At 36.4% G+C, this 19,769-nt stretch overlaps 1 protein-coding gene across 1 annotated transcript in view; it reads right to left on the bottom strand.

The window, feature by feature from the left end:
- Window positions 1-6,157, bottom strand: part of ATGRIP (Golgi-localized GRIP domain-containing protein) — a 456,132-nt gene extending 449,975 nt beyond the window's left edge. Inside the window, exon 1 of the mRNA XM_089402096.1 lies at window positions 5,427-6,157. Within this exon, the coding sequence (XP_089258222.1) occupies window positions 5,427-5,745 (319 nt within the window). The 5' untranslated portion in view covers window positions 5,746-6,157. The remainder of the gene's footprint in view (window positions 1-5,426) is intronic.
- Between the last annotated feature and the right edge of the window lie 13,612 nt (window positions 6,158-19,769).

The following is a 19,769-nucleotide window of genomic DNA, read 5'->3' on the forward strand; positions in this document are numbered from 1 at the left end:
ATGAGAGGCTTGTCATCTTTAACCTTAAAGTAAAGGTTAGGATCGGCTTCACTCCTAGTGAATCCCAGCTTCATCAAGTAGCTATTGATCCTCTCATACCATGCTTGATCCGGATTTAAACAGGAACGTAATAAAATCCAGAGATAACCATAAAGACAGATATGCAGCGGAAATAATACCTCAATTCATTACTGTAAAATACTGAAATATGCTTACAAACAGAAATGGAAATAAACCAGCTAGGGCGATGGTAGCTTATCTCTGAGAAGAGATGTGGTGGCTACATGCCTCTGAACTGTCTCACAATGAAGCTCGAAGGCCTATTTATTGTTGAGAAACAATGGAAAACCATTCACATTCCAAAACCTAACCCTAGAAGATGAAACGCCAAATTGTGGGCCCCGTTTTTGGGTAAGTTGGTACATCAACTTCCCGGGGTCGCGAATTGGTTGTACTATCTCCGTTTGACGTGCATGATAGCCCGTTGGAAATATCTCTCCGAGGACTACGACGGAAAAGACGATTTTTATCAAAAAAATCGTTGGCGGTGGATTTCCCAAAAAACGTCATTTAGGGCCTCAAAACGGCTCCGGAAGTTTAGGACCCGAAAACTACTAAAAATAGTAAACTGTGCTATAATTAAGGAAACTGAAAAAAAAAAACTGTAAGAAGCATTAGAGGGGATCCAAGTGGAATTAGCGGGTGGCCACCAATATCCACCTGGATCAATGCTCGGGGTGCTTGCTTCAGCCCATAGAGAGCCTTCTTCAACCTGCATACATGATATTTTCAATCAAATCCTTCGGGTTGCTCCACGTAGACCTCTTCTTTGATCAAGCCGTGTAAGAACGCAGTCTTGACATCCATGTGATGTAAGTTCCATCCTTGTGAAGCGACAAGGGCTATGATCGAGTAGATGGTCGTATATCTGGCAACAGGTGCAAATATCACATCATAGTCTATACCTTCCTTATGGGAGAAACCATGAGCAACAAAACAATCCTTATACTTTTCCGTACTTCCATCTGCTACATGCTTTATCTTGTAAAGCCATTTGGAAGTAACAACTGTCTTGTCCTGGGGTCTGGGAACTACTTCCCAGACATCATTCTTCATGATAAACTCATATTCTTTGGTCATAGCATCCTTCCATACTTAATGCTTGACGACATCTGAGAATGATGAAGGCTCATTTTGTATGATCGTGCTCATGATGGTCAGGTATCCCTGATACCTGTTAGGTTTCTTACTTTGACGGAAGGTTCCTCAGGGTGCAGCATGTCCTTCAGCATCATCAAGTATCCCCCTAAGCCATGAAGGCCTCTTCCTAGAAGAGGAAGGCTCATGTGGATGAGGATTAATCGGATCCATGGGTTCTTCTACATCATGCATTGATTCATCATCTTTTTCTTTTGGTTCCCTGGTGTTGGCTTCTTGAGATCTCCTCAAAGTTGGAAGATTGTTCACTTTGCTAAGAGCCATATCTTCATCAAAGGTGACATCATGACTAATTACGACTTCCCTTTGACCGGCTACATAGATTCTATAGCCTTTAGTATTTTCACCATAGCCCACGAAAATTCCCTTCTTTCCAGATGCACTCGATTTATTTCTTTTCTCTTTCGGCACATGAAAATACACAGGGCTTCCAAAAATTCTAAAATGAGAAACATTAGGTTTCTTACCAGTGAACTTTTCTTCAGGAGTCTTGGAACCCAATGCTTGATGAGGGCATCGAATTTTGTAAATATACGACAGTGTTTGTAGTTTCAGCCCATAGAAACTTCGGAAGTCTTTGATCATGTAGCATGGCCCAGACAGCTTCCATCATCGTGCGGTTCTTCCTTCCCACCACACCATTCTGCTTAGGAGTATGTGGTGTAGTAGTCTCCCTCTTAATGCCAACCTCAGGTATGCCTGAGTGAACCAATTGTAATATATCGGAGGTCTTGCTTTGGCTTAAGGGGAATGGTCCCCTTTTGAGCTTTCCTTCGGCACATCCTGGACATACACCTTCTTTCTCTACTCAGAATTCGGGCATCCTGTCACCATTTGTCTTACACCGAGTATAGCTTTATAATGAAGGGGGGCAAACCTCTAATGCCATAGTTCGGACTAAAGAGTAGTGTCACAAGACATGACACCTAGCACCTAGCGAACTTCCATCGACCTGATATAACACTAAACCCAAGAGTAAAGGCATATTTAACATTATTTTTCCATATACATACCTTGCCATTGCTAAAGGTTACCTTGTAGCCTTTGTCTTCCATTGCCAAGATGGACACTAGGTTCTTTTTGAGGTCAGGTGCATTTAATACATCCTAGACTTTCTAGCCTTCTTGAATGGTTGTCCTCTTCCTTGATTCCCAGCTCTCCTCTTACCTTTGCTATTGAATTTGTCATTCCTTTGATTGCCATCAGAGGGATTTTGATCATCGTCCTAGTGTGAGTCCTTTCTATCAGGGCACTCCCTTGCATAGTGACCTGCTTCATCGTAGATGAAACATCGTCATTTTCTTCCACCCTTAGATCCAGCCTTTCCTTTTGATTTAGTCCCGGAATTATTTCTTTTCTTAGCATGAGAAGAAAAGGCAACAGGAGGACCTTTAGGCATGGGCATTTCTTGCACTTCTTCCCTTGTTTCTTCTTGAATGCATCTAGCCATTAATTCCTTGAAACCAGGAATTACATTATAGTTCAGAAGAGTAGTCCTGAACACGTACCATTCGGATGGTAATCCAGTCTATCGTAGATTTCCTTATAGGTGTCTAGTTCAGAGATGTAGGCCACCAAGTGCTTGTCGATAAAGTCCCGAATGATCTTCTATTGTTTTGACTTCTCCATTTTTCCATTTGTTCCAGGCAGCAGCGGATGCATTTGATGGAGGCTCAACAATATTGCCTCTCACATGATCCAACACTCCTTGATTCTCAAGGGTTAGATCGATAGACATCTTCCATCCGTGATAGTCAGCGTTCTCACGGAGCTTGTCTTCGACAGGAAAGAAGGTTGAGGACCCATAGTTCTTTTAGGATAGCCTTGCCAATCTTCTCTTCGATGATTGCTCTTGCTCTTGCTCGGGCTTTGTCTTCACCTCACCTCTGATACCATGTTAAGTTATGGTATGTTCTATGCTTATAACAGTTTACTTCTTTTTCTTATTACAGATTAGCAATCTCATGTGCATAAAGTAAAGTGCAGATAGAACATTAAACGATCGACAAAAAACAAGCCAAGACAAGAGACACAAGATGTGGCGGCTAGCCAGGGACAAACCCCACAATGTGTGGGGAAACCCTTTGATCAAATCTTCTTTTATCTTCAATAATTCAGCAGAGAGAAATAGTACAATAAATCTGATTCATATCAGCAGTAGCAAACCCTAGATCAGCAGCATCAGCGTTAGCGGCTTCATTATCAAACTAGGGCAAACGATATCTCACAAACCGACCGTCGGATTGACTTCATTCCACCACCAAAAGTTTCGGCTTCCAGAGGAGGTTCAGATGAACCTACAGCGCAATTCAGATGAGGAGATCTTCTAGGCCACGCAGGTCAATCTCTACTTCTGCAGTTGCAGCTTCAGTTTCAGCAGTTTCCGGCTTCAAGCTAGGGCAGTCGATATCTTGCAAACCGTTCATCGGATTGACTTCATTCCACCACCAAAAGTTGCGGCTTTCAGAGGAGGTTCAAGTGAACCTACAGTGCAGTTCCAAAGAGGAGATCTTCTAGGCCACGCAAGTCAAACTTTACTTCTGCAGTTGCAGCTTCAAATTCAACAGCTTCCGACTTCACATGTGTGAGAGAGAGACCCATTTCAGCGCAGTAGAGAAGAGACTCACTTTTGCGCAGTAGAGAGAGAGAGATGTGATGAGATCAGTGAGTGCAAATGAGGAAAAGTCCTCTTATATTTATACACAACGTTGGTGTTTGAATAGATGCAACTGTTGGGCTTCTGAGCCTACATGAGTTGTAGGTCGGCTTGATAATAATTCCATAATCAAAATAAATTCATATCTCCATGAATACTTATCGGAATCGGATAATCTTTATATCAATCCTACACCTCTCAACGAGAGGAATCTAATAAAAATATTATCAGCCATGAATAAGATGACCCACATGAAGTTTTGCCCTGGTTGCCAATTTTAACAACACTTCTTGGTAAAAGCACCAGAGATCGTGAAAATTAACAAGCTCCTTGTTAAGGTGTTGCAGTTGATCAATAGGAAAAAATTGGCCATGTTGCAAAGGAACAGATACAAGGAGCCTACAAGGATAGAGTAGGTAAGTATGGGCCTATTTGGGAGATCATTAATAACAAATGGAACAATTAACTCCATCACCCTATACATGCAGCGGGGTATTTCTTGAACCCGTGGTATCATTACAAAACTCATTTAGGAGAAGATCAGACTAGGGAGGCCAAAAATGGGTTGTGCGAGTACTTGGAGCACACGGTCTCTGATGAGTTTAAGCAGCTAGAAATACATCGACAAATTAAGGCTTTCGCTGGAGCCACATGTACCTTTGGCAACAACTTGGAAAAGACTACAAGAGATGTGAACCAACCAAGAAAGCAATTCCATTTTTTTTTAAGTTCAATGGTTTAAAATTCAAATTATAAATACTTGACTTCTTAGCCAAACTCACAATCTAAATTGTTGAACAGTGACTAACTTTTGTATGTCTTTGCAGCGCATTGGTGGGAGTCATTTGGTAGCCAATGTCCTCAATTGCAAAAGTTTGCAGTTAGAGTCTTCAGCCAAACTTGCAATGCTTCTGGGTGTGAATGTAATTGGTCTGTTTTTTAGTGGATTCACACAAAGAAGAGAAACTGATTGGAACAAAATTGATTAAATGATCTCATCTTCGTGCAGTACAACCTTCCACTAGGATACCAGCAATTGCATAACAAAAGCCCCGGTACAAATCCCATTGTGTTGGATGATGTTGATCCAACTTCAGAATGCATAGAGGAGACTCAACTAATAAAATTTGATGCTAATTTTTATATTGATGCCATGGAGTGGGGGGCAAGTGGGGGCGTTGATCCCAATGCAGATCTAGTAGTCAAAACAGGAGTTGAAGGAAGAAAAGCACCAAGCACATTTTATCCAAAAACAATTACTGTTATTACTTAAATATACATCTCGTTGCATAATCACTGACCGAAAACACACCCATGGAAAGAAGACTTCCATGTCCACTCTAAATTCAAATTAATTCACAGCTCCCTGGGCAATAAGGTCTAATTCCAATTAATTCTTACTTCCACGGACCATGAGACCAAAATTTATTGTATTTCACACTTCAATGTATCATAAGGTCAAATTTAAAAAAAAATAAATGCAGACAGTATTATTGCCTTGATCAAAATGCAGTAATTACGCCCTTAAAAAATAAAAAATAAAAGAACTCACGCTGGTGTATCTGAGCCTCCAGTCTTTTATTCTCCGCAACAGTTAATTCTTCCAATTTGCGGTTCCGTTCCTTTTCCTCCTCCAATTCGGCCTTCAATTTGCTGACTTGTTCATTATCCGTTGAAATTGTATTTGCATTATTGGCAGAGGCGGCAAGGGCGGCTTCTGCCGCTGCAGCCCGGGATTCCGCAGCCTGAACCTTGGCTTGAAGCTCGGTTTGCTGTTTCTTGAGATGCACCATTATTTTCTTCTTCATCGAAGCCATTTCGGAGACTAGTTTTGCATTTTCTTCCTCTAAAACTGCCACTCTCGACGCCATTGTTAAACGACTCTGAGCAATTTCCAGCAAATCTCAGCTAAAATCCTGTAAATTTCATGAAGATGTTCACGAATCCTTGCAAACTGAGGGATATTTGAGAATGCCGGGGCAGATCCGAGGCAAATGCTGCTATTCCCTTACATTCCTTTTGTAGATCGAGATTCTTGTAGCGTAAAGTGTAAAGGATGACCACGTTGTAAGTTTTTGGGATGGATAAATTGGAAACGTTGTCCCGCGGTTTAAAGTTAATGCTGCTCTGCACCCTCGTCCTGTCGTCGGTTATTTGTACGGGAGGCTTTTATGAGATTCGACCCTGGGACGTATTCGTGCCACACGTCGACCGTGGTGTCCAAATCACCCGGAGGCATAAAGGAGTATTAACATAAACGAAAAGGGCCTGTATGGTGACTTACGCTTTTGCGCTTAAAATAAAATGTTACATTTATTGCATGAGAGAGGGGGTGTTTCTAGTGTATTAATAAGCGTAGTCTAACTAAGGAGGAGTGGCCTAGAAAGTTATGGAAATTTTGGTGAGGAAATTTAGTAAGGTTTTTTGTAAATTTAAGTTATAGTTATTAAATTTTAAAATTTTAGGTGTCATCGACGTTTTTGATGGTGTTGAATTCATTTCTACTATCAAAAACACTATTCAAACACTGTCTCTACAAGATTTTTTGAAAATTTTTTGCCCAGATTCTAGCCACTGTTAGCCCTCTGGGCAATTCCTCAGCCTGGTTAAACGACTCCATATTAATATGGGTAGAGTTTTTTAATTTTTAATTATTTTATAAATATAAGTTATATTTAAAAACAAAAACAAAACAAAATATAATACAGATTTTATAGTTGTAGAAATTATTGTTGAAATTTGTTTTTGTTTGGTTAAGAGCTCATATTCCTTGGATGTATGGAAACAGGTTAACGGCCCAAGATTAGGGATTTGGCATGAGTTAAAGTTTGCCCCCTTGCAGACCACCAGTGAGTAATTCTAGGTGGTGTGGTTTTCCTTGAATAACATTGATGAGTTGGCGTGCATTCACCAATAGTAGCTAGTGATGGTTGTCCCTTAGACCGTTGGGTCTCGTGGACGTCATTAAAATATATCATATCATATCCTGGTTTGACAACCAAGTTATGATATGTTTTTACCACTGTTTTTAAAAAAATGTAGAAATTATCGGTATTGAATGTTTGACAAGCAAATCAAAACTTGAGAGTGGAGATTTCCATAGTTACTCATATTGTCTGAATCTTATTGAGGTATTGATGAAGTTTAACTCACGACATTGTTCTTAACTCATAATGTTTCAAGGAAACATACATCCCAATGTGATAGAGACATTTGAGCCATACTCTTTCTACAAAGTCTTACCTGTCAAGTTTTCAATACAAAATTCTTTCTAGTGCCCTTGCATACTAGAAAAATTTAAGTGGACAAACAGAGAATTTGTCAATAAGAAGGAACATTTCCTTGGTAGTATTAACAATGAGCCCTATGGCATAACTCCACATCCTTCCTTGGGTTAAGTATGATAAGCAAAAGTAGACTGATGATGTTCTGATGTGGATTTCATGGCTCATTGTGAATCTAGATCAAATAATTACAAGTATGAACAAATGTGTCATGAACTTATGCTACTAGCTATTATTGCATTAACATTAACAAGCACTCTACTATTAGTTCTAGGCATCACAATTAGATGCATTAAAGTGTCATCCATCCATCCCATCAAATGTAACATATGCTTAAACATTGCTCATAAAAAAGTATTTTAGCAAGGAATATATATTGTTCAAGTGCCTTCATCCTTGTGAGGCATCATTGGAAACCCTCTAACACATTTGCTTATTACTTCATATTGCAATCATTGTTTTCCATTTTTCATCCTGTATACTGAGACAAACTATTTAATTGTCTCTCATGATGAATAGGGGTTTTGAATCTGTTTGGACCCAAGGAAAGGGGTCATACTTTTAAGCATCAATAAAGTATGAAAGAAGAAACATATACATGAGTTAGAGGATCAAATATTCGTAGCTCCAAGAAAAGGGGATGACCTTCCAGCCTTGCAATATCTCATATAAAGAAAGGGGTAATTGCATTGTCCATCAAGACATACAATCTCCTCATTTTGTAGATAGAAAAGAAAACCACAACATATTTGTGGAAGTTATGCTTTAATTATTTTAGGAGAAAATTAAGAACATCACACTTGTAGTTGAGACATGCAATATCCTCTTTTTATAGATAGAAAATAATGCCACTATATTTGTGAAAGATATGCTTTAAGTATTTTAGGAGAAATTTAAGAATGTGACACTGCCTTCAAACATAATCATCTTGGAGTTGTCCATAAGGTTTTTGCATGGATGGAAAGCATGATTAGCAAGAGAAATCCTGAGATAGAAAACGATGGAAGGAAGTAGTATAATCATATTATTCCCTCAAAAGAAAGACCCCCCTTCTACAAGAAAGCTTCTCATTTTGGATGCTTATTTGAGTGGAATAAATATTGGTAAAAGTCAAGCCTTCCTTTGAAGGGAGGGATAATTGGTCTTCGTCACCAACCTCACGTAGGGTCTCTTACGAACTGAAAATTTGTAGAGCTTATTGCTCTGCATTCTCATTCTCTAGGAAGTAAACCTTTTAGTCAAGACCTTATGCAAAACCAAAGCAAGTGACCCTACATTCACTCAATCTTTGAAGGGAACTAGTAGAGGGATAACCCAGATGTAAATCTAAGGAAGGACCTAGCTAATTCTAATAGCTAACTCTAAAAACGCATATAGAGGATAACACTCTTTAGGAGGATTTTGGACACACAAAGATGAATGTGCGATTTTATTACTAATAGTTGGGAACACTATTGTAAATGACGTGAAACAATGGAAATTGAGAATGATATTATCTTATGATTCCTTGTATAATTAGAGAAATAATTTATAATAATAAATGAGTTCACCCAATAACCAATTCAAGGTTATAAAATATCTTTAAGTGATTGCAACATCATTAATTACTCCTTATGGAAGGAATCACTCCAAAAGTTATGTTTTTTAAATACAAAATCTATTTTTCCCATACAATGACATGCATGTGCCTATATACTTCATGCTTTTTTGTTAGGGGCATTTACGAGCTACCCCTCATTAGTACATTGCATACTTATTAACCAACTAGTACATGGTGGACCTTACTCAATGAGTATGGTTCATTACCTTGATTAACGAGTTCACACATCACATCTTATTGGGCTTTATTTCATGAGTATGACCACATGATACAAGAAAAACGCCAATTAACAAAGGTTTTTATTGTTACAAGATTGGACAAAATGATTAAAAAACTTTCCAATAATGAAAGTGGAGGTTTTAGCATAAATTCATTATAACCAAAAATTATAAACGGTGGAAGATTTTTGCAAAGGTTTTCTTACCAATGTACTTATGATATTAAGGCACATAGATGTACCATTGTTTATTACATAGAAATGCATATCATATATTAAAGAATTAGTGATTTATATGTGATTGAGCATTATCATGTATATATTTGTGTGTATCATGAAATCTTGGTAACAATAATACAGTGGGAATAATAACTTCAATGGTAATGGCATTGTTAAAGGGAAAAATGTTGATGCTTTATTTAGGAATGTCGATGCACTTATCACGATTATTAGCATCGGTGCATTCATACATGTATTGTGCACTCATGCATGCTCTGATTTCATGCATATTAGTGTATCTATTTAAATATAATAATTTTATGTGTAATAATGAGGAAGCCACATTGCTTAATCAAACCTTTAAGATGCACTAGTGCATAACAATAATTTAACACAATGGTGTGTAAACATGTATAAAATGCATTGGGGAATACAAGTGAAAATAATGCATTTATTACCAATTTGTCACAGAGGCTTCCTCTGACGGAGAATGAAACTTGCAGATGAAAATGATTTTGAATTGAGCTACATGAACCTTCGGATCCAATGCACACATGCTCTTTCAAAGGCCTCTTGCCTATACAAGCAAACTGTACTCGAGGATCCTAAGCAAACCTCAGATGAACCTCAAACGAACTTCCCTCAATCACAGAAATTTTATGCACATAGATATAGCACGGAATGGAACTTCTTATTTTTATTAAAGAAACTGGATATTACAGCAAATGGATATTACAAATATATCCAACTATCTCAAGCCAAACCAAAGATTGGCTGCAAAGGCATTTACGAGTTATACTAGCTCATTATAAGCTAGGAACCAGAAGCTTCCTTTCCTGTTGCAGACTCTATCTATGAACTAGAGTAGTCTAAACCAAAGGACTCTTCACCTATGAAATTTTGGCCACTTTAGGTTATCACCAAGCTCACAGGTCCTCATGCACAAGCTTCTCAAACCTTTGACTCCTATGTTCTTACACACTCAGTTCTCTCAAACTCCTGATGCCCCAAATGGTTCTCTTCCCCCTTATTTATAAGAATTTGGGGGAGGGGGGACAAAAGGAATCCTATGGTACTACTGATACTAACCACTATCATTTCTGTAGATGCTCTGAGATGTGGGTCAAACCACACCAATTGTTAGAGAAGTGCTCCAAGTCTCAGAGAATCGTCCGGTAACGTCTTATAATAATGAATTTTTGGGATAGGGAATCATCCTAAAAGTATAAAGTATACAAAGTGGAGATGTAAGGCCTCCATCAATACCTTTATTTACATAGTGGAGATATTATCGGAATCCCACGATACTGGTCACACTCATTGTCATGTGACTAGACTTTCACATTATTTCACACAATGGATACTTTTATTGTGCAAAGTCCACGAGAAACGAATATATGTACAATAGTTATCTTCCCAACATATTTGTGCCAGGGAATCTTTGTTTGGAATATCTCCACTGGTGTACCATGCTTTAGAAAAGATGCGTTGAACTGTCATGGGCTTCCCAAGTACTATTTGATTATTTATTTTTGTCATGACTAACCATTGGTGATGTTTAGCCATAAAATGCAAAAGAATCCCATCATCTGTGAATATGTTTAAATCTCCTATAGTTTTACAAGGCTAGTGAACGTAGTCCATACATTCTTTGCATGCTTGTCTGTAATCTGATTGGAAATAAATGGGGTCCATAGTAGTTTTGTTGATGTCAAACCATGTCCACCATGTTTTTAACCAATCGGCCCGATGTAGTAGCTAAGTGACAAATAGTGATCCAAGTTTTAAGAGAGTATAATAGGTACCATTTGGCGTGTCTCTGGAAAGTAGGTTCCACCATAACTTTTTATATCCAGAGAAATCATGAGCAGAATCGGGAAAAATTAGTTATGGATTGTGTTGAGGCCACAAGAGTCTATGGGAATCTGGATCTCTAGCTCTATTTATCACATAATATTTATGGAAAATATTAAATCTGTTATTTTCCTCTCCCCAAATTATGCTCAGGTCTTTGAAATGAAGGTTTAAGGCATCTTCTGCCAGATTTTCCAGATGTCTAGAATGGTCAAAAACCATATCATGGATCCATTTGTTGGATTTTGGATAAACCTTTCATTTTGGGACCAAATGTTGTAGATCTCCATGAGGTTGGAGATTTGCATCTAAGACCTAAGTGTTTCGAAGCTGCCAAGTTGGTTTCCAAGAATTTATATAATCTTTCCACTTCACAAAGTCTAGAATTTCTCTAAGATTTTCATGACTAAGAACAAGATCCCATTCAGTTACTATAACCATTAGATGGGCATGTTCTTGGAGATTTTCTCTGCTGAGAAAATCAGGAATACAATTTTTACTGCCCTTGATGTGTTCAATTTCAAAATCAAAGTTTGTGAAGAGAGCTTGCCATCGCGCAAACTTTGACTCTCTTGGTTTCTTGATATCTTTGGTTAACACCTTCTTCATGGTTGAAGCATTAGTTATGAGAAGAAATATTTTGTTTATTAGGTGTATATCAAATTTATCAATGCAATTCCAGGCAACTTTTACTTCTTTCTCAATAGTTGAATAGTTTTTCTCTGCAGGATTCCACACACCTGAGGCAAATTGGATAATTTGTTCTTGATCTTCTTTGATTTTCTTAAGGACTCATCCCCATCCTATGTCACTGGCATCAATTTCAACAATTTTATAGAGAATTTCATCTGAGATGTACATAATGGGAAGCATTTTTACCTTTTCTTTAATCTTTTTAACAACAGTTGTATGTGATGTAGTCCATGGTTCTGGATTCTTTTGATGTATGTGATTTAGCATCTTTCTATGTTGTGCACAATCTTTGTAGAAATTGCAGACATAGTTGAGACAACCCAAGTATCGTTTGGGTTCTGTCTTTAATCTCATTTGGGAGTTTGTTTGCACATGCTACTGCATGCTGCTAGAGAGAACTTTGGCCATTTTCTATGGTATGTCCAAGGAATTTGACCTTGGTTTGAAAAACTTCCATCTTTTTCTTGCTCAAAACTAACCCGCGGATTTTGACTATCTGCTTGAATTTATTTACATGCTTCAAGAGTTCATCTAATGATTTAGAAAATACTAAAACATCATCAATACATACAATTAGGCAATCAAAATATGGCCTGAATACCAAATCCATAACTTTTTGGACTTTGGAAGGAGCATGCTTGAGGTCGAATGGCATAGCATTCCATTCATAATGTCCAGAGGGGACACTGAATGTTGTCTTGAACCAATCTTCTTCTTGGATTGATACTTGCCAAAGCCTAATTTCATATCAAATTTTGAAAATATTTTTTCCCCTGCAATTTTTTTATATAAGATTTCCCTTATGGGGGATTAGATAAGTATCATTAGCCAAAATATTATTTAACAACCTATAATTTATCACCAATCTAGGTACTCCTCTAATCTGTTCAAAAAGTTTATTTACATAGAAGCCATAACAATTCCAGGGACTGTTTGATTCTCTTATCAATTTTCTCTTCAAAAGGTCATGTATCTCTTTCTGGCAGAGCTTTCTATATTCTTCATTCATGGTGATGGCTCTACTTTTATAGGGCTTTCCTTTATAATCTGCCTTGTAGGGCGGTTCTACAAAGTATTGTTTCCTGTGCCAGAAAGCATTTGGTTCTTCTGCACAACATTCTTTCTCTAATTGTCCCTTTAATCCTTTTATTTTTTTGATGACTGCATCTTGCTTCAATCCTTCTTCAATCTTCATATGTTCAATGTTTTTCTCACTTTTTAGTTAATATTAGTGAGGGTATGAAAATGCATATTGTTATTTTTTTCTTCATATGAAACTAGTTAGAAAATCAATTTTTTTTTTATATAATATTGATTTGTGTGTTTTAATTAGTGTGTTCGGATATAATCATTGTATTAATGTATTCTATTCCATAAACAAATATATCCATTGATTACATGTTCACTGTAATAATGTAAATTGTTCATATATTTAATCATCAACATAACATTATAGAACAACATACACTCTTATAGACTTTGAAATTCATTTTATTATGTATAAAAAAGGGATCTTTGTCATGCAAAATTGGATAACATAAAGATCTATGATAATCAAAATACCAACAAATAATAGTTACAATTGTTAGTGACCCATCACCATACTAGTTGGAAAAATATGTCCACATTAAACAAAATGTTTCATTTTTATAGACAAACATTCTTAAATCTAAAACTTGTAACTTTCAATTATATTAATAGTCATTCACCACTGAAATTGATATAATTGTTTGACCTACTTGCATGCCCCATTTCTTCATCACTTGTAGAGGATATTGTACTTGGTTTATTTGCAATGTTTTATTCATTAAATTGATTTTGTTCTACCTTTTCATATCCCATATAAAAACACAATATAAAGTGAAAAAGAGTATATCTACATTTATAATATAATATGCATGATTGCATAAATTGAAAATCATAGTATAACAAGGAATGCTTCATAAACAATCTGCATTGTTTTGAAGTCACACTTCATGTCATCTATGAACATATTTTGTGGCAACTCCACTTCATACTTTGTTTCTTATGAGTTTTATATGCCATGACAAAGCATAGATATAATTAAAAGTTTCTCGTCGTTTTGCCATCTATAAAATAGGGGATGTAAAACTAAATAACTACTTACAAATCATTGAATTGCCTATTGATACTCCAACATATACTTTTGATACATATACAATTCATTGTCAATTAGATATTTCGCCGACTTTTCTTTGTACATTGACACTTGATAGAAAACATCCATAAACGATTGTAAAATAATTTAAATATAAAAATCATAACAAATAGGAAATGTTAAAAAAGAAAAAATAAGTACTCCTCACAAATTTTACTTAATTTCATTTTATTTGATATCCATAGGGACGGCCGGTTATTAGTCTCCCCACCCGGGTTCGACCCACGATACATGCCCGCGTTGCTATGCAGCTATTGTGATTGCGGAGTCATTGTTTGATGCAACATATGTTCGGTATATTCCGATGTAATATTGTACCATAATGTATATATACAACTTCTTTCATAAAAAATTTCCCCTCTAATGAAAAAAAATAAAAATAAAAATAAATAAATAAAATAAAAATGTTTTATTTTGTATTCCTTTCTCTAAAAACAAAACAAATCAAATTTAGTATTTCCAACTTACACATACCATTAAAAAAAAAAGCAATGATTACATACGTTCATGCACAATGTTGCATGCAATTCAATTTTCATTTCATCTCATTTAATAAATAAGTTTCATTTTGTATTATTTTCTATGACAACAAAACAAATGAAATTTAGTATTTCGTGCAACAAACTCTTTGATTACACGTATCAAAAATAAAAGAAAAAAGATCAATTATTACATATGTTCGTGCACAATGTTGTTAGGATAATTCTTCATGCAATCCAATTCCATTCCGATTCCTCGATTATCTCTATGAACATCCATTCCCATGTGTTTCAAATATCATTTGGTTCATCTTTAATTTACTTAATATTTTTGAAAAACAAGAAGTACCATAAAAATTGATTAATATTAATTTAAAATAAATAGATTAGAAACACTAATTTTATATTTTTTAGGATTAATATATATTTGGAAAGTATCATGTTTAGCAATAATATTTTCTAAATGATTTTTTATTTGTTGGAGAATTTTTTATTGACAAGTTTGATTGCTTCTTGCTCTATAAATGTAATTTAAATATAACATGATTTATATATAACATGATTATTTGATTCATTAGTTTGATTTTTATATTGTAAATGAAAAGAATATATATATGTTATTTTTATTATATTTCTAGTAACTATGTAGAAGCTTTTATTTTTAATATTTTTTTTAATTGTAATCAAGAAATTTGTTTTAAAAGTCTACATTAGAGATGCAACAATATTACATTATAACTAGCACAATCATAAAAATTAAATGGTTGGTTAACATCAAGAGGCATCAATCGATGATAGACATCAAACCACTTACTCCACATTGCCAAGATTTAAAAAAAAATCAAAAAAATTAACTAAATCATGACTTTAATTTAAATTATTATTATTATTTATTAAAAAAAGTTAAAAAAAAATAATAATAATATATGGGTTAAACATATATACATTTAAAGAAACATGTAACAAGATTCTTAACCATGGAAAGTCATCTCCTCTTTACCATGGAGATTCTTAACCATGGAAAGTCATCTCCTCTTTACCATGGAGATTCTTAACCATGGAAAGTCATCTCCTCTTTACCATGGAGATTCTTAACCATGGAAAGTCATCTCCTCTTTACCATGGAGATTCTTAACTTGCAAATAGGCATTGTTACAATACCATGGACCAATACAACATCAATATCGCATGACGAGAAAACCATAACTCATCTCACAAACAAAATATTTTTGTATATGTTTTAATTAATTTAATTTTATAAGATTTTTTAATTAAATTGAAACACAATTATGACATAACAACCTTTGAGATAAATATCAACTCTCAATCGTGGCTACTACTAAAACTAGTGTACCTATATAAATTAAATGGTCGATAAATGACTCAAGCATCAATCCATGATAAACATCAAAACACTTGCTTCATTATATATCTTACTTTGTTAAAATAAAAAAGATCATAAAAACTAAATTATAACTTTATTTTAAATTATTATTATTACTTGGAATAGCAATGAGACTTTTTTATTGATCAAAATCTATGTCTAGGTTGTAGTGGGCACATCAAGAATTACATGTCTTTCAGCCTGCTCCCTCCATTCCAAAACCAAAACTGACCTCTCAAGAGGATCATTATTTTCACATACAAAGGGGGTGGGGGGGTTAAGGTGAAGGCCTTCTAATAAATCCCTAATATATAGAAAAATTTACAATACAAGGACTACTAGTTAATGATATAACCTCACATTACAATATGCTTGCCCAACACAATGGGCTGATTCAAATTCGTACATTTGTATCATTTGAGCTCAAAGTTAGGCTATTCACTGTTCTCCAAAGCTCTTCTACCTATTGTTGAAGCTCTTCTACTTGTTTCCTGAGATAACTCATTTTGTCCTCCTGATTATCCAACTTGACACACACTTCCATGAGGATATCCATCATATTGGAGGAGGCATAAGTTTATGCATTGTGATTCAATTTAAGTTGCATGATCTCCACTTGCAAGAGATCCAATTTGTCATTTAGTTGTGCAAAAGATGTAGAGGATCTTCCAACCATAGGGTGGAAGAAGACTCTAGCCTTAATCCACTTACTCGATGAAACATGACTAGTGCAAATAAACCCAATTCTCATATGAAACCAGGGAGTAAACAAAAATATTTTATTCATAGGACAATCACCATAAGCCATGTCCCTCTCTATTACAATAACCTCATTCAACAGTTCACCAAAGCATTGAAATGTATACAAGGGATATATCTTAATTTTCCATGAAATGAACTCTGAATGTTTTAAATGCTCAAGGATAGGATTAATGAATTGATCCCCAACCCAGAGGCACTCCAATTCACAAGGATGAATCACAATAGCTTCATTCACAAGACAACAACAATAACCAAACAGTGTGTCGAACATCCACCAATTACAAGACCTATCACTAATAAACAATGTGTCTACTTTCACTCTAATCTTTATACCAACTTCACACCAGTGAACATAGATAAATGCAATATAATACACAATGCCAATCACAATGACAAAGAGCCCAGACTCACCACCAGAGGACCAACCCATTTCTCATTCTTAGATAGAGGATATGTAAAATTCACAAAGGACTTCACAATAATAGTCAGATAAACATCAAGCTTTCAGATGCATTCCCAAGCTCGAATTTGTTCCAATTTAACATCCAATACCAGACGAAAATACAACCAAAAATTTCATACCTAACAAAGCTAATTTGAATAACTCCAATACTACATACTAGCATGTCCCCACCCCTGACATTAAGGGAATATGGAGTTTGTATCTTCGACGTGATTGATTCTTGAAAGAATTATATGAGAAGGAAGGATTGGCATGGGCTTGTTCTATGGATTGTATGGCTTAACATTGTGGGGGTGGCACATTGACAATCCCCCCTGCCCCCTTAATTTTTGTTTTGAAAACTTTAGAATTAACATTTTCATTTTGCTAAGGTATGAAGGTAGGCCTTAATTGACCATTAACCACCAATTCACCAAAATTTAGATTGCAACCCAGATTGGCACATCCATTGGCTTCCTTGTTATTGTCCCTTAATATGTGCTTAAAACTCATACTAGGGATAGCTTTAGATGCATTTTTGACCCGCTTTAGAAGATTATCCAAAATCTTATCTCTTGGAGTTGTATCTTTGACCATATGTTGTATTATAATAAGGGAGTCCCCCAACACAATAAGAGAGGGAACTTGATTTTCTTTGGCTAGAAGGATGCCTTGCAACAAGCCATAGGCTTCTGCCTGATTGTTTGTCATCTTTCCCAAGCCCCATGAGTACTCTAAAACTTTAATTTCACCAAGGCCATAGAGAACCCCTCCCCCTCCTGCCAACCCTCTTATTATTATTAGTAATTATAAAAATGATATATATATATATATAAACCATGGAGAATCACCCCCTCTTTACAATGGAGATTCTTAATTTGTAATAGACTTTGATACAATACCATGGCTTATCAATACAACATGCCAAAAAAACCACACATCACTTCATATGATACTTGTTCATATGTCATTCTTTTTAATTAATCAACTTAATTAAAAGTGAAAAAAGAGCATAACTACTTTTGAGATAAATCTCAACCTTTGATTTATGAATATTGCTATGAATATCTAGAGTATTCCATGAAGGTTAAATCTCTACCATCTGAAGAAAACTAATAAACAAATAATACACACTCACATTCATAAAATAAATATCAGACATATAGAAAAACCAGACATGGCGGAAAAGGCCTCAGCCTTACAACATTCCTCACATTCTCATTATTAATCCGAGACATCATTGCTTTAAATGATATTCTGCTACTTTTTTGTAAAGCCACGGGCATGGAAATCAACAGGGACAAATCCACCAGATCTATGATGCGATGCACTCAACAGGAAACTCAGCTGGCGATCCAGCATTTCCCCTACTTGGAAAGTCATATGATGGATGGCATTAAATACCTTGGCTTCAGATTAAGGCCGGATGGATATAAAGCGGCACACTGGTCATGGCTCATAAATAAAATTGAAAAAAGGATCACCTGCTGGCAACATCGACTGCTGTCAAAAGCCGGTAGACTTTTATTGATCAAATCTGTTCTCGAGGCTACCCCTGTCTATTGGATGTCACTCACTTGGATTCCAAAAGGCATCCTTCAAAAAATTCAACAAATATGTAATAGGTTCCTGTGGAATGGCAATCAAAAGGGAAAGATATTTGCTTGGACCAGATGGTCCCTCATTTCCATGCCAAAGAGATGGGGAGGATGGGGTATAAAATCCCTCTCAGATTTTGCACAAGCTTTAACTGCGAAACAGGGTTGGTCACTCCTCAAGATGGACAGCTTATGGGCGGAAGTAATACACCAAAAATATATTTGGCCTTCCAACATCATTGAATGGCTTCGCAGACCTACTTGGAACCACCTGGGCATTTCCGCGATCTGGAGGGCCACACTAAAAGCTATGCCTCTGATCCGTGATAATCTGCTATGGAAAATTGGGAATGGTGCACAGGTCCGCATCGGCTTAGACCCTTGGCCTGGTTCAGGGAACGCACACCTTCTGCCGGAAGGCTTGATCCGACATCTCAACAACGGGGGCATTAAATATCTGGCACAGATCGGTGATCCCCATCGATCAACTATCTTTACACAAGCATGGGTCACGGATCGGCAGTGGCATCTACCAGATGAATGGACTGCACATTGGCAAGGATACATTCAGGCACTTACCGAATCACACATTAAGCTACATGAGGAGGAAGATGAACTAATTTGGGCGCCCGCTAAATCGGGTTCTTATGCACCAAAGCTTGGCTACTTAAAGCTTATTGAAGCTAAGAAACCTGACATACTAAAAAATTGGTGGAGAGATATCTGGCAGCTACAAGCACAGCCTCGAGCCAGACTTCTAATGTGGAACATTATAGCTGATAAGCTTCCTACAGGTGCCATTCTCAAGAAGCGGGCATTCAATGGACCAACTTGGTGCGTTCTCTGCAAAAAAGAGGAGGAATCAACGCCTCACTTATTCCTTACCTGCGAAGTTACAAAGGACATTTGGCAACAAGTCACACGGGCCCTCAACATTAGCACAGTCTGGCACGGTGCTGATATACCCTCTGCCTGGGATCAATGGTGGTCTGCGGTGTCTACCGAAAAGGCCAGGAACCTACCTCCTGTGGTGTCCTGGTTTATTTGGAACAAACGCAATGCTATAATTTTCAAGGATTACAGAGTCAACTGGAAACTTCTTCCGCCATCTATCTGCGTGGCCTACACAGAAATCCCCTTTGAGAATAAAACCAACACTCCCAGGAACATCCTGCCTGAAAACA

This window comes from Pinus tabuliformis, chromosome 2_1 (genome assembly GCF_031772625.1).
Source record: "Pinus tabuliformis cultivar Carrire ecotype Pingquan chromosome 2_1, CPIR1, whole genome shotgun sequence".
Lineage (NCBI taxonomy): Eukaryota > Viridiplantae > Streptophyta > Pinopsida > Pinales > Pinaceae > Pinus > Pinus tabuliformis.